The sequence below is a fragment of the Tympanuchus pallidicinctus genome, unplaced genomic scaffold (genome assembly GCF_026119805.1).
Source record: "Tympanuchus pallidicinctus isolate F22 unplaced genomic scaffold, pur_lepc_1.0 scaffold4, whole genome shotgun sequence".
Classification (NCBI taxonomy): Eukaryota; Metazoa; Chordata; class Aves; order Galliformes; family Phasianidae; genus Tympanuchus; species Tympanuchus pallidicinctus.
Genome location: NW_026294758.1, coordinates 4137787 through 4159062, shown reverse-complemented (window position 1 = coordinate 4159062; position 21276 = coordinate 4137787). Strand labels below are relative to the sequence as shown.

At 42.9% G+C, this 21276-nt stretch overlaps 1 protein-coding gene across 5 annotated transcripts in view; it reads left to right on the top strand.

Moving 5' to 3' along the window:
* KIAA1958 (KIAA1958 ortholog) overlaps positions 1 to 21276 on the top strand; it is a 60630-nt gene that overhangs the window by 9737 nt on the left and 29617 nt on the right. For 4 of the 5 annotated variants that reach the window (XR_008210643.1, XR_008210641.1, XR_008210642.1 and 1 more), the window contains exon 2: positions 17360 to 18624. Coding sequence is in view for 2 of the 5 variants with exons in the window: in XM_052701327.1 (XP_052557287.1) it covers positions 17472 to 18624 (1153 nt within the window). In the remaining 3 variants the exon portion in view is untranslated. Of the gene's footprint in view, positions 1 to 9013; positions 9123 to 17359; positions 18625 to 21276 lie in introns of all 5 variants that reach the window. The other variant, XM_052701328.1, reaches the window with a different exon arrangement.

The window sequence follows — 21276 nt, the reverse complement described above, 5'->3', positions numbered from 1 at the left end:
AGCACAGTCTCAAGTGACTAGGAGCAGAACAAAACTGATATTTTGCATTAGTTGTGTATTATTTATTGTGTCATATTTAAGTGTGCAGAAGACACCTGATACTACCGCCATCTGCTTGGTATCAGATACTGTGTCTGCATGTGGAGAGGGCAGGATGGTTCTGTCTGAACTTTCTGTGCAAGAGTTGCCTTGGAACAGCTTTGCCTTTGTAAACAGTGACTTCGTTAGTGTTTTTCTGAGTAATTTTCTTTGCAGATGCTGTAGTTTTGCCATTAAAAATCAATGCAAGGACTAAACCTGTGTTTCATAGGCTGTTTTCATAACTGTATGAGCTGTCCTGATAGTTTAGCAGTACCCCACTCCTGCAGGTTGTTTTCCTGGGTCTCCCATTTCCAAAGGCTGGGAGGATGGTAGAGGCAGAAATAGCCTTCCCAAACAAAGGGGGAAAGCAGTAGGTTATTCTGGTGTTGGTAGGGGAAAACACTCATCAGTGTATTTTGGGGAATGATACCTTAGTCATTGATTGAAGGAGTTTTTCAGAAGATTGGGACAACGCAACCAAAGGGGAACAAAAAAAAATGCTGGAAATGGAAGAACTCTCCAGCGCTGTCTGCTGCTCTTCAGGAAACACAGCTGGCTGTGTATGGCACACAGGAGCCTCCTCTGCTCCACTGCACCTACAGCGTGTGAGCTGCCTGGCTTGCCTGAAAGCAGTACGTCGGTATTTGATGAAAGAAACAAGTATTTTTCCCTTTTCCTCATGGTAGTTAGGCTTTCCTTTGGTAGTTAGGCTAGGAGAACACAGAGTAAGTGGGGCGGGCAGACAGTGCCCTGGGGCAAAGACAAAATGTTTGTTCTGACACAATTCTGTTTTGGTTTGGTTCATTTTGCATTTGTGAAGGTCTCAGTGGTACATGCTAGGGCTGAGTGGGATGGGAGTGGGAGGTTGCAACCTGCTGGGAAGAGCAATTTTTAAGGAACTTTTGCTGCTGAAATATCCATGTATGAAACCCACTGCCTGTCCTGTTCCCAACTTCTTCTTCAGTGTTAACAAAGAAGATTGTCTCAGAACTTCCTTGATTATCCTTTGGTAAGGTTAGTTTGATTAGTAAGGTTAGTCATGTAGGCACCATGAATTTAGTCTTACAGGCATTTATGCATGCACTGCTAACCAAGAGAGCTGCCTGCTTCTCCCTCGGTGCTGTGTGGCTCCAGCACCCTGAACAAAACGCACCCTATTTGCAGACTGCAGATAGTCACATACATCTTGTCTGTGTTCTGAGCAAATTGTCAGGTTTGCATGGGAGGAGTGAGGAGGTGCAGGAAAAATCAAGTGAGTGTGTTACTGTGAATTACTTTGCATCTAGTATATGACTTTGGTCAACTGGAAGTTTCCCTTGTCTGTGTAGCATGTGTCATGGGGGTGCAGGGACTGCATGGAGCTGGTGGAGTTAAAGCAGGCATGAAACCTTTACCTCAGCTTCTACCAGTCCCTCTCTCCAGCCACTGGCATCTCACTTGCTACCCTGTGCCTTTATGCCTAATGGCAGGACCACTGGTGCCTCTGAGACATCCAGATGTGCTGAGGAAGCACTGGGACAGTTATGGGCACACATAAGCTTTTCTGAAACTGGCAAGTAGCTTATGTGAGTTTGAGATTTGGATGAAGACTGGACTTCCTAATAGTTATTAAAATTGGTCTTTATCCTTCCGTGGAAACTTGTTAGAACAGAGGCCGGTGACCTTGTTGCTCTCTCTCAGCAGTTTAGTTCCTGATAACATTATCGCTTGTGTTATTTCTGGACAGTTGTTTAAAATATTTCTGCATTTTGCTTTTTGGAGGTTTCTGCTGACATTCATTTCCGAGGTAATTTTTTTCTAAATGTTACTTGCTGATATAATAGACATTGTGTACTGCTCGTGTTGAAAACAGCCCACAGGTAGCAGGAGGAGCTGGTTGTTATGAAATAACGAATCTGAGAGATCTCCATACAGGACAGTGCCACAGCAGGGATTCCCAAGTGATACAGCTCCTCCAAGCCCAGCACAGGCGGCTGCCTGGCTCTGGCTCAGATCTGCTCTGTGTTTCTGCGATGAGCACCTGTCTGCCTCCCTCAGCCTTTGCCCATGGTCTGACCCATCTCTGTGCATTGGATTGCAGTGACAGGGCTTCTCCTGCCTTTCTTGTGTCTTCACAGGGTTGGCTCTCAAGCGTGACTTCTACTTTCTGGCACAGAATGAGCGCTGCCTGTTGAATTATTCATTTGTAGTAGGTATTGCTCTTTTATCCCCCTCTGCTTACTCCATCCATTGAACTAGACTCCAGACGTGAACAGCCAGAATCCTTACTTTTGTATGATTTTTATTTAATGGCTAGTTACCAAGCACAGTGCTATGACATGTTTAATTTGCACAGCTGTGTTGTGGAGAAATCTTCTGACTGCTGTTTCACTATCATCTTTTAAAAGCTTGCAGCCAAAAGTTTTTAATTTCTTCCTTTTTTGTCTTTGGCAGATTTATTCTGATGTTGCACAGCTATTCCAAACATAAGCCTTGTGAAATGCCTTCTGAAGCTTTATTTTTCTTCATATCTGTTTCAGAAGTATCCAATATTCCATTTGTTCCAGTCTGGCAGATAGTAAGGTTATTTCCTGTGACATCAGTGAGTGTTTTCCTTGCTTTAGTGACTGCAGGATTGGAGTCAGCTGTAGTGCAGTGTTGGTGCAATTTGGAATGAAACCTGTTTGTAACAAAGGTGACCACCTCCAAGCCAAAATGACAACCGTGCCTTAAGTTCTGAATTTCTGATCAGAAGTTCTGGTCTAAGGGCAGTGATATAAAGGATGCCTAAAGGGGAACTCAGCCACTCAATTCTGTCTCCTGCTGCTGCTGAAGCTTTATGAAGTGACAAGTTAAGGACAGGAAATCTGGTCAGAACGTGCTAATTATTCCCCAGGAGTCATGTGCTCTCCCAAATGACTTTTTTTGATGGTGTTACTGTCTGCGTGTCATCCTTTTGTTTCCTACAACTAGTAGATGAGAATATCTTGCAAGCCTATGTTGTTTACCAGGTACACGCCAAGTGCACACCATGTTGCTCCTCTACCATGCAGTCTCTGGCATTTTTGCTGGACCACACTGAAACGTTGGATTGTACTCCTCCCAGCCAGTGACGTGGAGCTTGCCCTTTGTAAACATAATTTGAGATGTCCAAACTTCTCAGATATCGCTTGCACTTTGCAAAGCCTGTTGGGTGCATTGTTTCAGTGCAGTTGTTTTCACTGACGTTAGTTGCTGTAATCTGACAACAAACAGGCATGTTTGCAGAAGTGATAGCGTTCGTGCCCCACCAGAAGCAGCATTTCAGTGCTTACGTTTCCACTCTAGTAATGTGGTTTAATTAGAACAGATGATTGCAAAGCGATGTATAATGTGTCCTGTAAGATTACACAATTTCTTTTTCGATTGCCAGAGCTGACTGCAGGTCAGAGGTTGCTTCCAAAACTGTGTCTCAGGGGCACACTGTGCCTCTGCACAACAGCGAGGGAGATGTACCCTTGTATTTGGCATGCAAGTGGAGCCTCAGTGCAGGGGGCTGCAATGCTGAGGACTGGTTTGCAGTGTTGTTGTTGGCTTTGTGTGTGTAATGGAATTCCTGCCAGCTCTCTCTAATCCTTGAGTGTAAATGCAGTAGCCAAACGCTACTGAAACTATAGACTGAGCTGGCAGGATCAGCAGGGTTAGGAAACTGAGCAAAGCAGGAAGGCTGGCACTTGGTCGGTGGTTTCAGTGGTAGTATGCAGTCTGAGCTGCTGCCCTTCTCATTGAGAAGCACTTTTTACTTGCAGTTCTGCAGGTGCAAGTGAAGAAGGGAGGATGGGGACCGTCCTTTGCATCTGGTGGGTCATTGCTGCTCCCTTGCATGTGGCACTGTGGCTTAATGAGGAGCATGCAAAGCAAAGGCAAAACGCTCTCAGTGTGAAATGACTACATATCAGCACAAAGTTTAGCTCTGGTGCAAGTCATCAGAGAATTGTCTTTCCAGCTCTTTCTCAGCACTGAATATGGATGTTGCAATCTGCAATAGGGTTAAAGGACAGAGTACCTTGGGAGAGACTTTGTAAGTACTGTCCAGGGAAGGGTAACAACACTTCCACCACTGAGCTTGTGGCAGTAATTTTCACTGTGCCACCGTCAGCCTTGTGCCACTAGAAGAGCTTTGCAATTGGAAAAAGGCAATTAGAAGCCAGCAGAGAGGTTCAGGGCATTAATTCAAGAACACATAGTGCGGGTACTTGTTTTGGACTCACTGTTATAGTAATTAATCAGCAGTTCTGACAGCAGCAGATCTTTCTGAGAGAGGATGAAGTAGTCCAAGCTCATTGCCAATCAATGTCAGGCTGGTCAGGGAAACTAGGTGTGCTTACTCCCTCTATACAGGGCAGCACGCTCCTTTCCAAGCTTTCTCTTTTTTTTTGTTTGAATTCTACTTTGTAAATAATAGTCTGTGTCATTCCTCATTGTCATTCCAAAACAGCCCTTCTAGGTTCTGATTTGTTCTTCTGAAAAAGACAGGCCCAGATATCTGCTGAATCTGCATGAAAAGCTATGTCTGTAGTGTGAGTGCAAAGCAAACACACTCTGTGGCACAGTTAGATGATTGGGTACCCAGTGTATGCGTTCTTACTAAAAAAGCAAAAATCAGACTGGTAATTGCATGTATTCAAAAGCTTTGTCCTACCTGGACTGTGATGTTCAGTTATTTGTGACATATTTTCTGGTGTTTGTAATTAATTGCTAATAGGTTGCTTGTATCTTTAGAAAGCAGAAATTAGATACTGATGTCAGTATCCATGGAATGACCATTGGGCATGACATTTTGTCTCATTTATAGAATAAAGGTTTATTATTACTATTATTATTTATGATACAATGACTGTACATTTTCTATTAACTCCATTCAAAGCCTGGAATAAATGCAGTAATGGAAGATAATTAGTTGGGAACACTATAAAGTTGATATAGTAAAATATCTTCTGGTATCTTTGAAACCTGCTGTGTTTTAGAAAATATTTTGGGTTATTGTCTGTCTTTTAATTGGCAAGAGAACAAAAAGTCTGCAATACCACAGATGGAAAGTTTTATATTTTGAACTTTTTCCTCCGTTATCTTTGGAAAGAATAAGAAGTTTATCTGTATACATTTCTTAAAAGAGGTTAGTGTTGTGCTTTTGGGGTATGTACCTTAAAAAGTTACTATCTTGCTTGCAATAGCTTTTATTCAGATGTTTCTGCTAACATGCATCTTGGCTGTGGCCATTTCTCACTCTAATCGCGAAGCAAAACAATTTGAACAGAAGTGGGTAATTTGGGAAGGGTGTCCTATTTGGTAGGCTAGATCCACTATAAATGAATTGTAATGAGAATAGATTTTATTGAATTAATACAATGCCATAAATATCTTGTTGTGCTTTTTCTTATGCACCCTACTTCCTTTTTACTGATTGCCTAGGATATAGCCTTGTTTTCATTTGCTCTTCATAGTATTCCTCAGCCTAAGTAGCATGTTATTCTGAACTTCACTTGTCTGAAGGCTGCATTTGTGCTTTCAAATCTCAGGAAGAAATAAGTGAGTCTCTTGAGGGTCCTCCTTGCTAGAACTCTTCTTCAGAAATCTTCCTCTGCATGCCTGCCACCAGTGCATCTTGAAAGTAAAACATGAATATTCTGAACATTCTCTGTGTTTCTTAATTATGCACCATCTGTGTATTTCCATGTTACACGTGCCAAATGTTGTGCTGCTGTAAGAACTGTGCTTGCATGAGAACACAAATTTAGCTCTTTTGGCCAAAGCTTTGGAACTTGGTGTGTGAAGGAAGCTTTGACAGATCATTAAACACTCGTGGTGAGATTTTATAGTTGTTTACATGTCTGTAGAGATCTCTGAAAACCCCACTCAGTGCCTGTCAATCCCTTTAGCTGCACGATGCCTTTAAGAACTGTGACTTGTGTTGATTGAACCAGCCAAGATCAAAGGGATCTTTTCCATGGACAAATGTTTAAGCCCTTACAATTTTAGTCCCACTGAAGTCTGCATTGTGCTGTGTCTCACACGCTGGTTTTTGTGTTGGGAGAAGTCCAGCTGTGCACCCTGCTCCCTCGTGCTCTCAGGCCCAGCATCACAAGGCTTCAGCCTCCTTGGTGTACCCTCAGTAAGCACCCCTGGGTGGTTTCAGGATATCGTCTGCGTTAAAATTCAATTCAAATTTTAGATAATCTGATCTGTTATGATAATACGTTAGAGGCCTGCAGCTAGAAATGTCCCCAGGGTTAACAGAAAAATTAACAAATATTTGGATGGAGCATTTGCAGTTTCTTTATCCGCCGACTGCTGGTGACAGAATGTTACCCAGTGTTTCTGACCGGCTACAATCTGAATGCAAATACTTGTGTTTCCTGGCTCATCTCTGGGGCAGCTTTCCTGTTCCTGTTTCTTCTACATCTCGTCAAAACCTTGTCTAGGAACTTTATTAGGGACTCAGCTGCATGTGGTCTGTTATGTACAGCTGGATATAAGCCAGGTCATAGATCAATGTTTTTTTTGAGGATTTTAAAAGAAAATTTCAGGGCAGGACCTCACCCTGATGCTAGGGTCATTATTGATCCTTTGGAAAATGCACTATAGAAGTTTCAACATGTTATTTTTGCTGAGAATTAAGTCCTTTGAAAATCATTTTAAGTACAAAACAATCTCTGTGATTCTAAAAAAATGAGAAAAGATAAACAAATAAATTTTAATATAGAAAGCGCAGTTTCATCCTTGCACAGAAACACCGAGTTGCTGTGGTTGCTCTAATTTTGTGCAGAAAGCAGCCTCCCTATTCTCTGCAGACAGTTAATGGTGTGGTTTCACTCTTGCTGTTTAGCCAAATGGCTAAATGGCTGCACCACTCCAATTTTCCTTAGTTTAGAAGAGCCCTGAACAGAGAGGAAACCTACATTTGAAAAATACAAACCAAATCTGGAATAGTGAAGTCACTAATGGGCAAAGAGAGTCTGCTTGTGTTTGCTGTGAGGGAGAGCGTGGTGTAGTTAATTGTCCAGGCAGGAACTTAAGGCATTGGTTTTGCAGTAAGAAAATGGGAGAGTTGGGCTTTTGTAATTTGTGTGTAAGTCAGTGATAACATTCTTGTTTTCTTTTTAGTAAATTACATGCAGGCTTTCTGTTAACAGAAGTTCCAGGAAAATGAAAGACCAGGGAAAGCATCTTGCCTTTAGGCTGTGTGCTTGACTTTCCTTGTTATAATGCTATAAATAGGGAGAGTAAACACACTTTGTTGCAAATGCAGGCAATTACGTATTTTAAATATTTTCCAAGTGTGTGGGTCATTGTCTTCAACAGAGAATAGTTATGAACCACAAGCTGAGGCAAATGCCGGGATGTTTGATGCAGTGTGGTTTTATATTCAGACCATCCTGAGAAGTGCTGTGAAGAAGCAATTTTGGAACATGTTTGAGTAAACAACCAAAAAGAGCCAAGCCAAGATGTATAAGCCCCTGATAGCTAACTGAAAGCTTTGATTTTTTTTTTTAAATGCTCGTCACTTTAAAATCTTATGCATTATATTTTTCAGAAATGATTTGGCAGAAAAATGTGTTCTTCCATTAAAACATCTCTTGCTTGAATACAGAGGCAGCAAAATATAAAAGGTGGCTAAGACTGACTTGAGGCCACAACAAAACACTCTACCACTGCTTACTAAAACAAATTAATGCACAGGCACCTTCCTGAGCAGTCTGTGCATGGTCCATCAGTTGCACCATACAGCATGTGGTGCTGCCATTATGTGCACCTCGACAGTGCTATCAGCAGAGTTCTGTTGCCAAAGATACTGGAGATGCTGGATGCTGTAGAAACCATCTGCCCCTTGTCACTCCAGCACAGCATGCGCCAGCGGATGGTGCTTAGCTGGAAGTCATTAAATGTGAAGGTGGGGATTTCTAGCACTTATGAGAGATGATGAATTAAGAGAAACGGAGCACTAGGTCTTCCTCTTGTTTCCTGGAGACTTGACTGCCTTGCCACACTTAGCCCATCTCTGAGCAGTGGCTTGGACACACTGACTGGAAATTGTCAGGAAAAAGATAAGCCCAGACCAGAAACAGCTCCAGTAAGCCGTTTTGCAGATGTGTAACACAACTTGAAAAGCCCTGGAAAGAACATTTTAGGGAAGAACTGTCAGTCTTGCTCTTGAGCAAGCCCTGCTGTAAGTAGAGGTACCCACTCACTATGGTTTCCTTGGCAAATATTGGTGGGGCCAGAGCATGTTAAATCAGTTGTTCTGTTGTTTATCGTTGTTTTGTTTTTCTTATATTAAATTTTGGCAGACAAAACATTAACTCAAAGCAAAAGAATCCAGCTATGACAGAGATAAAGGTGACTCAGCCAAAAAAATGCCATCTACCAAAGATAGTGATACAAGAATGATGAGCATACAAGTGTATTTAAATCAGTTCCAGTTCCTTGGAGAATGGAGATTAAAGCTCTTTCTCATCCAGGGAAGTGGCAGCAATGACACTGTTCCTCAAGTAAGTGCAAACTCATTAAATAGGCATTTGAGTCTGCTTCAGTGTCTGCTTTAGTCACTGGAGTTTTGGCTTCAAAGGTTATTATATCAAGGTCTCCTGAGCAAATCTGATGGTGCATGTTCTGGTTGCAGTCATACCTGTGTTAAAGGAAAGTGCAACACTGCAGTGATAGAAATGTAAAAGTGGAGACCTTTTTACTTCAGTGACAATGACAATTGGGGTCTAAAGGCTTGAAAACATATAGTGTCAGGCCCATTGAAACAGTGCAGGAATGTAGAGCCAAGTTCGTGCACGGCTTTCCATGGGCAAATACTCAGGATGTATTTCACTCAGGTCTTCATTCTTGCTGCATCTTTTGTGCTGCTGCTAGTGTAGGATGTAAATGTTGCTAAAAATGGCTTCACTCTTTATGTTCCATTCTGCAGGGCTTTCAGCCACTCTAGGAATGCTGGAGTGAATGGGACTGAATTGGTGGAACACTTTTATTTTTTAAAGCATGATTTAAGGAGGTCCAGCTAGTGGTTTTTTTATTCTGTAAGTATATGATTATATGTGTTATGTTTTATGCATACATTTGGTCGTGTTTGGCAATGCAACAAACAGAGTTCTGAAATGTGGAAGTGAATTTGATAGTATATGAAAGAGAGATGGCGGACAGCTGGATTCATTTTAGCTGGTGGAGGTATCTCATGCTTTGGCAGTCCAATAATGCACAGTTTGGCTTCAAGGACATTTCAAACAACCAGTTATGTTTTCTCTCTTCCAAAATTTTAACAAATGCATTGAAGATTGTTACATAGGGGCAGCCTTCTGAAAACTTGCTGGTGGCCTGATAAATACTTAAAAGTTCATTTCTGCATTTCTTTTCCCTTAACAGATTTGGCATTTTAGGAGGTATATCTAAAAATAAATCCACTTAAATGCACTGAGCACACAGTTGTGTTCATTTAGTGTCACACGCATATGTAGAAAAAAGACAAAAATTCAGAATCAAAGAAAAAAAAAACCACCAGTTTTGCAAAGGAGTGTGATTGCACAAAATTGTGACATGTATGTGCAACTGGAGTGCTGAAGGAGAGATAATGAATGCACAGAGATCAGATAGGCAGGCTAGATTTTGTCAGTGATGCATGCGCCTACAAATGCTGCCCAGCATTTCACTTTGATGAGGCGAAATGCATAATCTGAGCACAGCTTTGGAGTATGAGTAGAGGGGGAAGTTATTTCCATGTTCCCCACGTTCTGTGCCACTGCCCTGGGGGCATGTAATAGTCACTAGATGATTAATCTAACAGTCGGTAAGTCTGCACAATGGCTAGTGCTAAAATTTTCTTGCTTTTGTCAGCAAAATTTCTTGATACTCTGTTTACACTGCACAAGCCCTTGTATTAGTAGTTCAAGATCTTAGCCTTCAAAACCCTGAACTCTCTCCTGAGCACACTGCTCAGGAAAACAACATAAGCAACGTGGAGGGTTAGCATTTTACAGGATCACCTTAGTGCAGCAGAGCCTATGGAAAATGCATGGCAGAACATGTACTTAATGAAGAAGAACACAAGGTAGAGAAAGTGAACTCTAGGACTACGATCTTCTTTGACTTCTCTGAATCTAGAGGTGCTCAGCAACTTCACAGATGCATTCATGAACTGCAAAAAGTTCACTTTCATTTCTGGTGTATTTCTTGGAAGGGAGATCCTCAGCAAGATGAAACAGTCCTGAGTGTTTCTGTCTGTTCCCTGGAGATTCTTCTTATTGCAAATAAGGACATCAGTGTCCAGGAGGAGTTGCAAAAAATTTGTATGTGTGAGCAGTTATCAAGAGTGTCACAGAGAACTGCAGGGAGTGGAATGAGGAATGGGTCAACCTGAAGAAGCTTGAATTTAAACATTGCCATCTGGTTGAGAAGAGAGTTTCTTACATGATGAGATCCTGCTGTGGTTGCTCAGATTCAGTACGATGCCTGTTCTGCTCCAATTTCATCTGGTCCTTCTACTTTTGGTTCTCCAAAACCCTTCAGCTCTGCTGCGCAGGAGCAGGGCTCACACAGCTCCTGTTCAGTGGGTGTTTAGGAAAAATGGTGACAGTAAAACCAGTGGTGCTGCTGGTGTTACGTTTGGATTAAGGATGAAGCTCCCAGGCTGTTCTTCAGTTTACTCAGCTGGTGATGTGTGGGTCATTTCATTCTGTGGATGAGGAAGTCTAATGCGAAGCTCAAAATCCTGTGTACTCTTCAATGTGAAAGGTCACTCAAATCCCCAATCCCCCAGTCAAATCCTTTTCTTTTTTGTCTAGCTGAAGGAATTTCACCAGCACACAGATTTTACTGCTTTCTGCAGGCTTGCTGTGATGACAGCTGCAGTTGAAGGCATGCCATGCCTGGCAAGGAGAGCATCTTCTCTGAAGACTAACCATCAGCTGGGGAGGAGCTGCAGGCTCATACAGCAAGTGTGACAGACAACTGTGAGATTTTTATGAATGGAAAACAGCACCTCTTTCCCAGAAAGACTTGCTGTTATTTTTAATTCATACCTCCCCCTCAGTCTGCATGTCAGGAAGCCGTGCTTCATGCTGCTTATTGGTGATAGGGATTGTAACTCTGGTTCTCATCATTATGGTTGAAAATCTGGCTTGCCTATCCGACAGCAGAACCCCTACTGAATTCAGAAGGCCCAAGATGTAAGCATGGGAGCTCAGAAATATTTGAGAACAAAGGCACTTGCTACACATAAATGAATTGATAGGAAATTTGGGGTGACCCTTGAAATGCAGAGGTGGAAAATTAGTGTGAAGGTTTGGTTTGGTTCCCACAGTGTGCTTATTTCTAAATCCACTTGTACTGAGCTAAAAACATGAGATAGTGTAAGCTCAAATAACTTGGAAATAGTCCAATTTTGTTCCACTGAGAGATTGTTTTTCTCTGCAGGCTCTCATCTGGAGTCTGAAAAGGTGATGAGGAAAGAGTGACAAGTTAATGGAGCTGGAGGAGTTCTTGTCTGGTTTAAAGGTTCATTACCAAACTATCTTGAAAGCTTTCAGAACTTGCCAGAACCTTTCCTCTGTAATTTATACTCCTCTATTTCCTAGAGAGACATTCAATGAAAAACATGTTTTCCTAACTAAAGGGAAACATATGTGGTTCATATCACGGATGGAGGTCTGCCCCCCTCCCCAGTGATAGGGCGGAGCACCTGAATGCTTCACATGTTGTCTGCAAGCTCTGTTATCTGTATAATTTCTTCCTCTCCCTTTCCTTGCTTCACTGTCTGCCTTTCAAGCGGAAAGCAAACGCAGCAATATTTGACTTGAGATGGAAGTTTTGTGCTCCTGAAGACTCACGTTAGAGGGAGCACACTGCCTATTCCTTACCCTTCCAGTTTGCTGGCCTGTTCTGAACGGGTAGTTGTCCATCCCAGTCCAGTGATAAGCAGATGACATCCTTAAGAAATCATAACACATGTTTGGGATCTCAGGTGGTTTTAGAGAAATACTTGCAACAGGCAGCAGCTCTTGGTGACTCTCCAGCCTCTTCTTCTGGGAAGAAGAAATGCAGTTCTGCGTGTCATTCTGGAGAGACAGGTGCACCAGCAGGACCTGGTGAGGACCTCAGCACTGATAAAAATGGATTTCTGAAGTTGCTGACTTCAGTCCCTTAGCAATATTAAGCATTTGGCTTAAAAAGCACTAGTAATAAAGGAAGCCCTACCGTTGTCCATCTCTTGAATGAAACAGATGCTTAATGTTGTGGTGGCCAAACCTTTTATTTCAATTGCTTTAACTAGTGGATGGGTTTCCCCTCTTGAAGATAAAAAAACTTTCAAGTAAACAGTGATTCACCCTCAGATGGCAATGGAATAAGAGCCCATAAGTTCTGGCCAAGGGAGAGGGGCTGTAACAAAGAGGATTTGAGACATTCTGAGTAGTTTTTTTTGTTGTTCTTGTTGTTTTTTACCAGTATGAGAAAACAGCATCTCTATAGAATCAGCTGGAAGTCACTTTTAAGCTATTGTAAGACTGGTTTGAAATCCATGCTACTTAAGATGAATAAATGTAGGTTTTCTACACATATCTTCAAATGTTTTATAGTTCAGATTTTGGACTTTTTGCACAGTTGTAATAAAATAAAATTACTTTTTATTATTAATAATAGTGATTTCTGTGTTATAACCTCATTTGAGAATCTTGGGGTTCTAGGAAGTCTTGAACAAGGTACCTCAGTTTTGGTATAACATCCCAAGAGATGGGTGATGTACTCATGGCTCTGCTGTTCTCTTGAACAAAAATCAGTGTGGAAGTTCTTGAAATGCTAATAATCAGTTTTGATAATGGGATTTCAGGTATGTTTTTGTGTGATGCCTGGAGTTTTCCAAACCTCTGTTGACTTGTCTAGCATTATTACCCTGGGAAGGAAGTCTATTATTGGCTACCCTGTGTTTATGTGAAAGACAGGCCATGTTTCTTGCCTTCCTTACAACAAAATGCACTTGCCACCTTCCCTGAGACATAGGTCCACCAAATGCGTGTTCCAGTGTGCAAACTCTGCTGGAGGACCCCCACTTTCTACCACTAACTTCTACTGCATCCCATTTTTCGAGTTCAGCTCTTTCCCTGCATCCTCACCTTGTCTGCCTTGCCTACAGGTAAGCCACATCACAGATTTCCCCATTTCTCCTGAATTACCTCCCATAAGGTGCTAACCAACGCTGCGCTGAGAAGCCTCATGGAAGAGACGGAGACCTATTTTAGAGGCTACCATTTTTCACTACTGTTTGGTCACCAAGGAAATCTCCTCTGACAAAACCCTAGTTATGGATAAAGAAAATACTCAGCTTCCCAAATCAAATGATGTTCCAGTGAATGTATTAACACATTCATAAGAATGGTTTTGCAAGAGCAAAGCTTTCTGGCATAGCATGTATTCTGTACACATTATTCACTACAGTGGAATGTTGTAAATGAAACTGTAAAAATGTAAACAAGCAATAAAATATGATTTTTAACTTAGGACTCTAAGAGCTGTAGTGAATTTCCAGACCTAGGGATGCATCATTCTGCTAGACGTTATTAGGCTCTGAGCTGCAGAAAAGTGCTGTGGAAAGTTAAGGCTTTGCAGACTGCAGTGCAGTTTAAACAGTGTTATGAAGCTGTAGTATGTTTTTGCCAGCCTCTGGATGATTTCAGAGTGTACATGAGAGCAGGTTAATTAAGCATGAGTCATCTTATTGAATCTTGCCTGTCTGAATGAAGGACTTAAATCTTTAAAATGTGATTTCGCATACAAGAGCAGACTGTCAGCAAGCAGCAATGCTCTGTGAGTGAGCAGACAAGTCTCACTCTTCAGGAAACCAGGTAAGTAATTATGGATTTGCTGTCTGTCTGCTGTGCTTTCTTCAGGGTGAGCCTGCTCCTGCCAAAGCAGCATTGTTGACTTTTGCTGCAGGTTGTGAACCAAAAACACATAGTTTCTCAGTAGCGGATGTTTCTGGATTTTCAGCCCTGCACAAGCAGTGTAGGCTCAAGAACTTAACTGATGCCATTTCCCAGTTCTTCAGCCAAACTGGGCTTTCCATCTTCCCAAGATATGTACGTGGTCGTGCAGCAACTGGGCAGCTCTGTGCTTTCCCATGGCCTTGCACTGCTGTTGATGATGAGTACAGCCCTGGAGAGCAGCTCCCTCCTTTTGCCCGTTTGCTTTCCTGGCTGTCCTCTTTCTCTTGTGTGAGTGTGGTGTTACTCCTCTGTCATGGTTTTAAGATTTTTGTTATCATATTCTCACATCCTAACATCATGTAGAGCACTGGGAGTTACAGAGTTAATGCTCCAGTTCTATGGATCGCCGACAGTTCAGGTATACCTTCAGAAGAGAAGAACTACACATCTGAGAGGACAGTGTGTGTATTTGTTCTGTGTTGGGATATGTTTTATGCTCAGATTTTTGCATACACAGTCAGCTGAAATGGAGGTGCTGTGGGGACTTTGACCCTTTCAGGATTGACTGTGTACCTTTAAAATTTTTAAACAAACAGCTGCGTGAAACTCGTAGGCCTTTAAAAGCTGTGTATTTAAAAAGAGCACATTATCGTGTGCCTAGCAGAGTTTGCAAGGTGGGGACCCTGCTGCACTTATTACACTGCACAAAGGCACTGGTTGTGCAAGTCGTGTTTCAGGTGACGCCGTGACTTGTGTTGATTTTAGGGGAAGCGTTTTCTGGAGGCTGTTATCCACAGTGCAGCTGTCTTTCTTAGCCATAACACATTACATTTTACATCTAAAAATGTGTGTGGAAGGGGAAAAAGAGCAAAATTGGGTGTAATGTTGGTGTGAATGCTGCATTTCAGCTGGGAAAAAAATTTAAAGGGATTTTCCTTATGTATGGAAGTATAGATGAGATGGGACCAGTAGTAGGTCCAAGTCTGGTAGGTCATGCTCCAAAAGCAAAGGATGAAGATGAGGAAGAGCCTCCATAGAAGTCTGCTGAAACAGGCAGAAGTTCCCAGTGTGATTTATTCTTCAGAGGAAGTCTGAGTGTCTCTGCATATCACCTGTCAGTGCTTCAGTTTCTTTGTTATCTCTTGGTTATGTTGATGAAAAATGTTTCACTCAGTTCGTGAATAATTGAAAAAATATATTTACCAAATTAAGATTGTACTGAGTTGAGATACCTTGTTTGAAAAAAAAAATGACCTCTGGTGGAACAGGAAACACAATCTTTAGTTTGGGGTACGAATATACTTTCAATCTCTACTGCTTAACCTGAGAAATAACTTCAGAAGTTTTCAGCCCAACCTAATCTGAACAAACATGAAATTCTGAGTTGTTAACTCACTTAAATTATTGATCTTTTCCAGCAACTTATGTAATTTCAGTTTTTAGAAGTAAAGCAATAGTGTAAGTAAGGAGAACTGTCCAGTTTCATTAGGCAAGGGGTGTGAGCCGTATGTTGGGGAATATCTGCAAAGTGCTAACTTTTCACAGGCCTCTGGGACCTTCTGAAGTCAGTTAATGCTTTGCAATTGACTTTAATCTATGTCAGGAGAAGTCCTTGAAGGGGTGGGCTTCAAAATGGGCTCCTGAATGATATTTTGCTGGATGTCTGAGTAGATTGCTACCAGGCTTTCAGCTGCGATAGAGTTAAATGTCTTTCGAGGAGCTGGTTTTGGATTTGAGATGAAAATAATGTTGATAACAAGCGGATGTTTTAGTTGTTGCTGAGCAGTGCTTAGAGTCCAGGACTTTTCAGTTTCTCACACTGCCCTGCTAGTGAGCAGGTGCACAAGGCTGGGAGAGGACAGAACCAGGACAGCTGAACCAAACTAACCAAAGGAATGTCCCTTATCGTGTGGCATCACACTGAACAATAAACTGGGAGGAACTGGCCAGTGAGTGCTGCTGCTGCTCAGGAACGGGCTGGGTATCTGCTGAAAGGTGATGAGCAATTGCCTTGTGCATGGCTTGTTTAATATATTCCTGGTTTTTCTTATCCATTTCTTGTCAGTCTGTTCTTGTCTCAACCCGTGAGTTCTTCTACTGTTTCCTGTTTTTGATCCTCTCCCCCAGCACGCCGGGGTTGTGGCCTGCCAGCTTAAGGCCACAGCAACCACTCGGGGAAAAGAATGCTAAAGCCCAAGCAATTACCTGTAAACAATTTCAGCATCTTTAGCTAAGTTGTGTTACAATTCCTTGCTCTTCTTTATTTACGGAACAAATGTTTAATGTTTAAATTTACATACTTTTTTATTCTTTTTCTCTCTGTTCAATTAGTTGAATGACCTATGTCACATCTGATTAGAAATTAGTATCAGAGAAAAAACTGCAAGGTCTGCTAGAAAGTCCTTGTGCTGAAGATCTGAGGGCTTGTGGTGTTTTGTGGGTGAAGTCTTGCCTGGAAAGTACCTGTTGCATGTGGGTGGAAAGCAATTTCTGGCAGGAAAAGATGAGCGTAAGACAGACCTTGCCTTTTTATGTTTGACCTGAAATATTACAGGATTTGTGGCCTTGATGACAGATGTCTGTGTGCTGCAAATGTGTGGATAATTGTGATGAAAATGACAAGTGTTTATCTTAAATAGAATTGCAGTTTGGATCTGTGAAGCAAGAAGATGTAGTAAAAATAAAATCTTAGTTCACAAAGTTCCTTAAGAAACGTTATAACATAACCTTGCAGGTCCCTTAAGCTTCTGATAAGCCTTTGGACAGATGACAGCTCTCATTACTGCACAGTAAAGGGTGAATTTACTAGCCGTTTCTGTATACTGAAAAATAAAGTTTCAGGCCTTAATATCCTTGAAATTTGCTTGTAAAGGAAATGTTTTATAAATTAGAGAAACATGCATAAGGGATGTAAAGTGTCATAAATTTTCATCAGATGCATAGTGAATATCTGAGCTGTTGCTTAGATTGTCACTTTGATGTTCTAGATAAATTGTATGCTTAAGATTTTATTTAATTTTCGTGTCCTGAGTATGAGGTCACGTTCACCAGTTTTCTGTCTGTATTTGCATTTTGTCAGCTTCAAATCGTATTGCCATTAATACTGATCTTGGTTGCTTAGGAATCTGTTTTTTATCTTGCTGTAGTTGTGTTTTGCAGGGATGTTTTTCCGTGAGGTTTTAAATGTACATTTTTCAATGGATTATTCAGTGAAATAAGAAAAGGAGCTGCTAAGAACCAGGTGCTATTTTGTGAAATGCCTTTTGGAGTGCATGAGATGAAAATAAAATGGTTTTACTAGAGCTGGCAGCACTGAAAAGAGGGGTTTTGCTCTCTGTTTGCAGGCAAATGACAAGCATGAGACTGGAGGAGCACCAGTGTAAGTGCTGGGACCCTGTCATCTAAACTGTGTCTCCAGCTGACTTCTAGCCAGCCAAGCTTCACCGATCCTGCACCATGGAGGACTGCCTTCACACCTCCTCTGAAAACCTCTCCAAGCTGGTGAGCTGGGCCCACAGCCACGGGACCATCTGCAGCCTCATCCCCAACCTCAAGCACCTGCTGTCCGAGGGAGCCCACGGCAACCTGACCGCCATGTGGGGCTGCAGTGCTGGCCATGCCTACCACTGGCCCCTGGCTGCCACTTGCCGGGCTGGCTCTCAGGAACGCGTCTGCTTCCAGGACAGCCGCAGCTTCAACTCAGACAGTCCCAGTATGTTGGGAGTGCCCTCTGAGACGCAGGCCAGCCCACTTGAGCGTTACCCAGGCCGGCCAGGGAAGGCCAAGCTGGACTGCACCCGCACCCGTGACTCCTGTGATTTCTCCTACTGCAGTGAGCCCTCAGAGCTGGGCGAGCCGGTGGAGGAGTACGAAGACGAGGCCACTCTCTTCGACATGGTCTGCGAGTCCTCCGTCACAGATGAGGACAGTGACTTTGAGCCACACCTCCACCGTGTGCCCGGCGGCCCTCGGAAGCGGCCACCCGCTGGGCTCCCTGCTGCTGCCCAGGCCCAGCCAGCCGACGAGGGCAGTGGCGAGGTTCTGCTCAAGAAGATCAAGCAGGAGCTGCCCGAGGATTACTACATTGTGGCCAATGCTGAGCTGACGGCTGGTGCCGATGGGCCGGCCCTGGCCCTCACCCAGATGTCCAAGCCCAAAGCACCAGTGCAGGCTGGGCCCTCTGGCCTGGGCCCCACCAGGGCTCTACCCCTTCCTGCTGGGCACGACCCCGACCCGCAACACCTCTGTGCCTCCCCACCCGGCCCACCCCGGCTCCCTGTGCAGAGACCTCCCCGAGCTGCCCTGGTTTCCCCAGCCCGTGGGGCAAGCGGCGGCCCCCCAGCCGCCCTGCAGGCACCAGCCACTAGCTCCAATGCCGCTGCCGTGGGGAAGGCCATCAGCATCCCGCTGTCAGCCCTGCAGCTGCCTGGGCAGGAGGAGGCCCCAGCCGCAGAAGAGACCCTGCTGCCTGCCCCGCAGCCAGCCCCAGGGGGCGGTGAGGCAGCTGTGTCACCTTCTGTGAGCACAGAGCCCGAGGTCAGCTCCAGCCAGCAGCAGCCCCCTGCTGCCCCTGCTGCCACCCCTGAAGCTGCAGTCCCGTCGATGCCAGGTAGGAACCTGGGTGGAAGTGGCATTCTGGGGTCCCCCAGTGTGAGGGGTAGACAGGGGATGAAGCCCGGTGTCCTTCCCTATTACTAGAAGTTCTTGTATACCTACCGTCTCCCTCCCTTTTTTTCATCTCTTGCTGCTGCCAGAGCAGTGAGAATTGGCCCAAATGGCAGTGCTCCTGCTGAATGATTGTTGTGTGCCAGTCTGTAGGAGAGCTCAGTGTTGGACACAGGTGATTCTGAGGCAGAGGACGTATGTACCAAAGTGCAGGTGATGCTGGCTTTGCCTTTCCAGGAAGTGCATGGTGCTGTCCTGGGAGCAGGCAAAAGCAGGAGGAGGATCATGCTGTGCCTCTTTGCTGGTTCAGCCTGGGGGTGTCTGCTCAGATAAAGCAGAGTAAAATACTGGGAGGAGGTGTCTTTATTCAATTCCTGTGGCAGCTGCTTTACCCTAAAAACAATGACACTGCCTTGGTGAACCTGGGCACCCTGAAATCTGGTTGAATCTATAAATTAGCAAGAGTCTGCAAGTCTTGTTGCCAGAAAAAAGCACCTGGATTGCTTAAAGACCTGGTTTTACTAAGTAAAATCCTACTAAGCTTTGTAAATTATGGGTGTAGTTTTAGTTGTAGCGAAGCAAATTTCTCTTTGTGACTCCCATTTCTGCATCTCTGAAAAGTTACTTTGCAGTTGTCCTGTTCTGTAATATCTCTCTTGGAAATCTCAGGCTGGTTTAGATCAGATTCTGCATATATAAATAAGAAAGATATGGGATGCTTCATTTCAATCCAAATTGTGTGGTAAACCTACTTTCTCAGCATTGCTCAGTTTATAGCACATAACTGCTGTGTACACTAGTGCTGGTTCCTACCAGCTTGCAGGCTGGGGCATGCAAACACAAACGTAGGCAGAATTTTGCTGTATACATGTGTGTGCTATCTTGCTTTCAACAAATGTATTTAAAAAAAAAAAAACAAAACAAAACAAAACCACCACTAACAACAGTAATGAGAGGAAAAAAAAAGCCAGAAAAAAGCAACACACACACAAAACCTTCAAACCAGTTTTGTCAGTATTTGATGGGGAGAAGACCTGAAACCTTTTTATTCATGAGTGCCCTTTTCTGCTCTCAGATGCCAAACAAGGGCAGCAGCTGTTACCACTGAGGGTAATACCTTGCAAGAATGGACAGAGTACCATGGTTTCTAACCAGAACAGGGTTGATCTGTACGTAATGTCTTGCTATGAGGACAAAATGGAGTATTTAGATTCACACCCACTGTCAACCCATCAAAACCTCATAGATTGCATAGACAGCAGCATCACATCAGCATGCTGCCCAAACTCCAGTTCAGTCAATTACATCCTTCATTCTTGAGTTTCTTGTATTGTTCTCAAAATGTGTTACATGGTTTCTCTCCTCAGCCTGGTATAGCATTGTAATACGCTGTTACTGGACTCAGATGTATCTGCATGTCAGCCAGGGTAAAATGATTGATACATAACTGTCACCTCGTACGTCTGTCAAGTCTTTAATTTTATAGATCCGCCTCCTTTGGCAGAGAAGTGCTGGCATTTAATCTTTGAGCTGCAGAGAAGTAGGTAATGTGGCAAGTGAATTTATTGCAGATTCACGGCTCTGCACAGCATGTTCTTGCAGCTAAACAGTGAAGGTCTGATTAAAAAATGTAGCATGTTTATTGTTCGTGTACATAATACTGTTAGATAGTCAGATTTACTTAGCAAATGGATGTGGAAATGGTGTGTGATATATAAAATTGGAGCAGTATTGAACTAGAAGAAGAGTTATCTATCCTATATGAAAATGTTTCTGTCTAAGCAGAAAGATATGATTAGTACAATTCTTACATAAAAGAAGGCAGGAAATAATTATACAAAGGAACCTGGAGCTTTTACTAGTTTATGGACTTGGTTGATGTTTTGACAACAAAGATACAGTTACTTTCTTTATTTACTGAGTGGCAACTGAATGTTGCCGAGACTTTGCAAAGGTGTTTTCGTGTCTTAGCAGAGAAGTAGCATCAAATGTTAGATGCTGATTTCTGTTGGGCTCAGGTCTCTATCTGAGCACTGTAGGATATACTGAATTATTTTTGTTAAAATCAAACCCTAGCATGTGGACATTCATCTGTGAATTTTCTGATTATTTTTGTTCTACTTTATTAGCAGAAGCTTCAAAAATGAATGTAGGTATGTAGGTTCTACTTAGTCCTTTCTCTGTTGTGGAAGAAAATGAGAGTATTTATATGTGAAAAGAGAGACATTTCTGAAATTGTGGAGAGCAGGGAATTCATGCTGTTTCTACTTCCAGATAGCCTCCTTTGTCTTTCTCTTTTGCTAACACTTCATCTGTTTCTGTCCAAGAACCAGCAAGAGGAAGGTGGGTCACATCAGTTGGGACGTAATGTGAGTAAGAAGCACAGGTTGCAATATATACTGCCTTGAAAAAATTGTTGTCATTTGGATGTCTGAAAGCAGAAGTGGGGAAAAAAAAACATTTGTTCAAGGGTGTGGAATAAGCCTGTGACTTGAAGGAGGATAGAACTTTCTAAACTTTCTATGTATAAAGCCATTTTTTTTTTTTTAAATCTTCAGCAGTGCAGGACTCTATTTGTAGGCAGAGTGCTGAGATA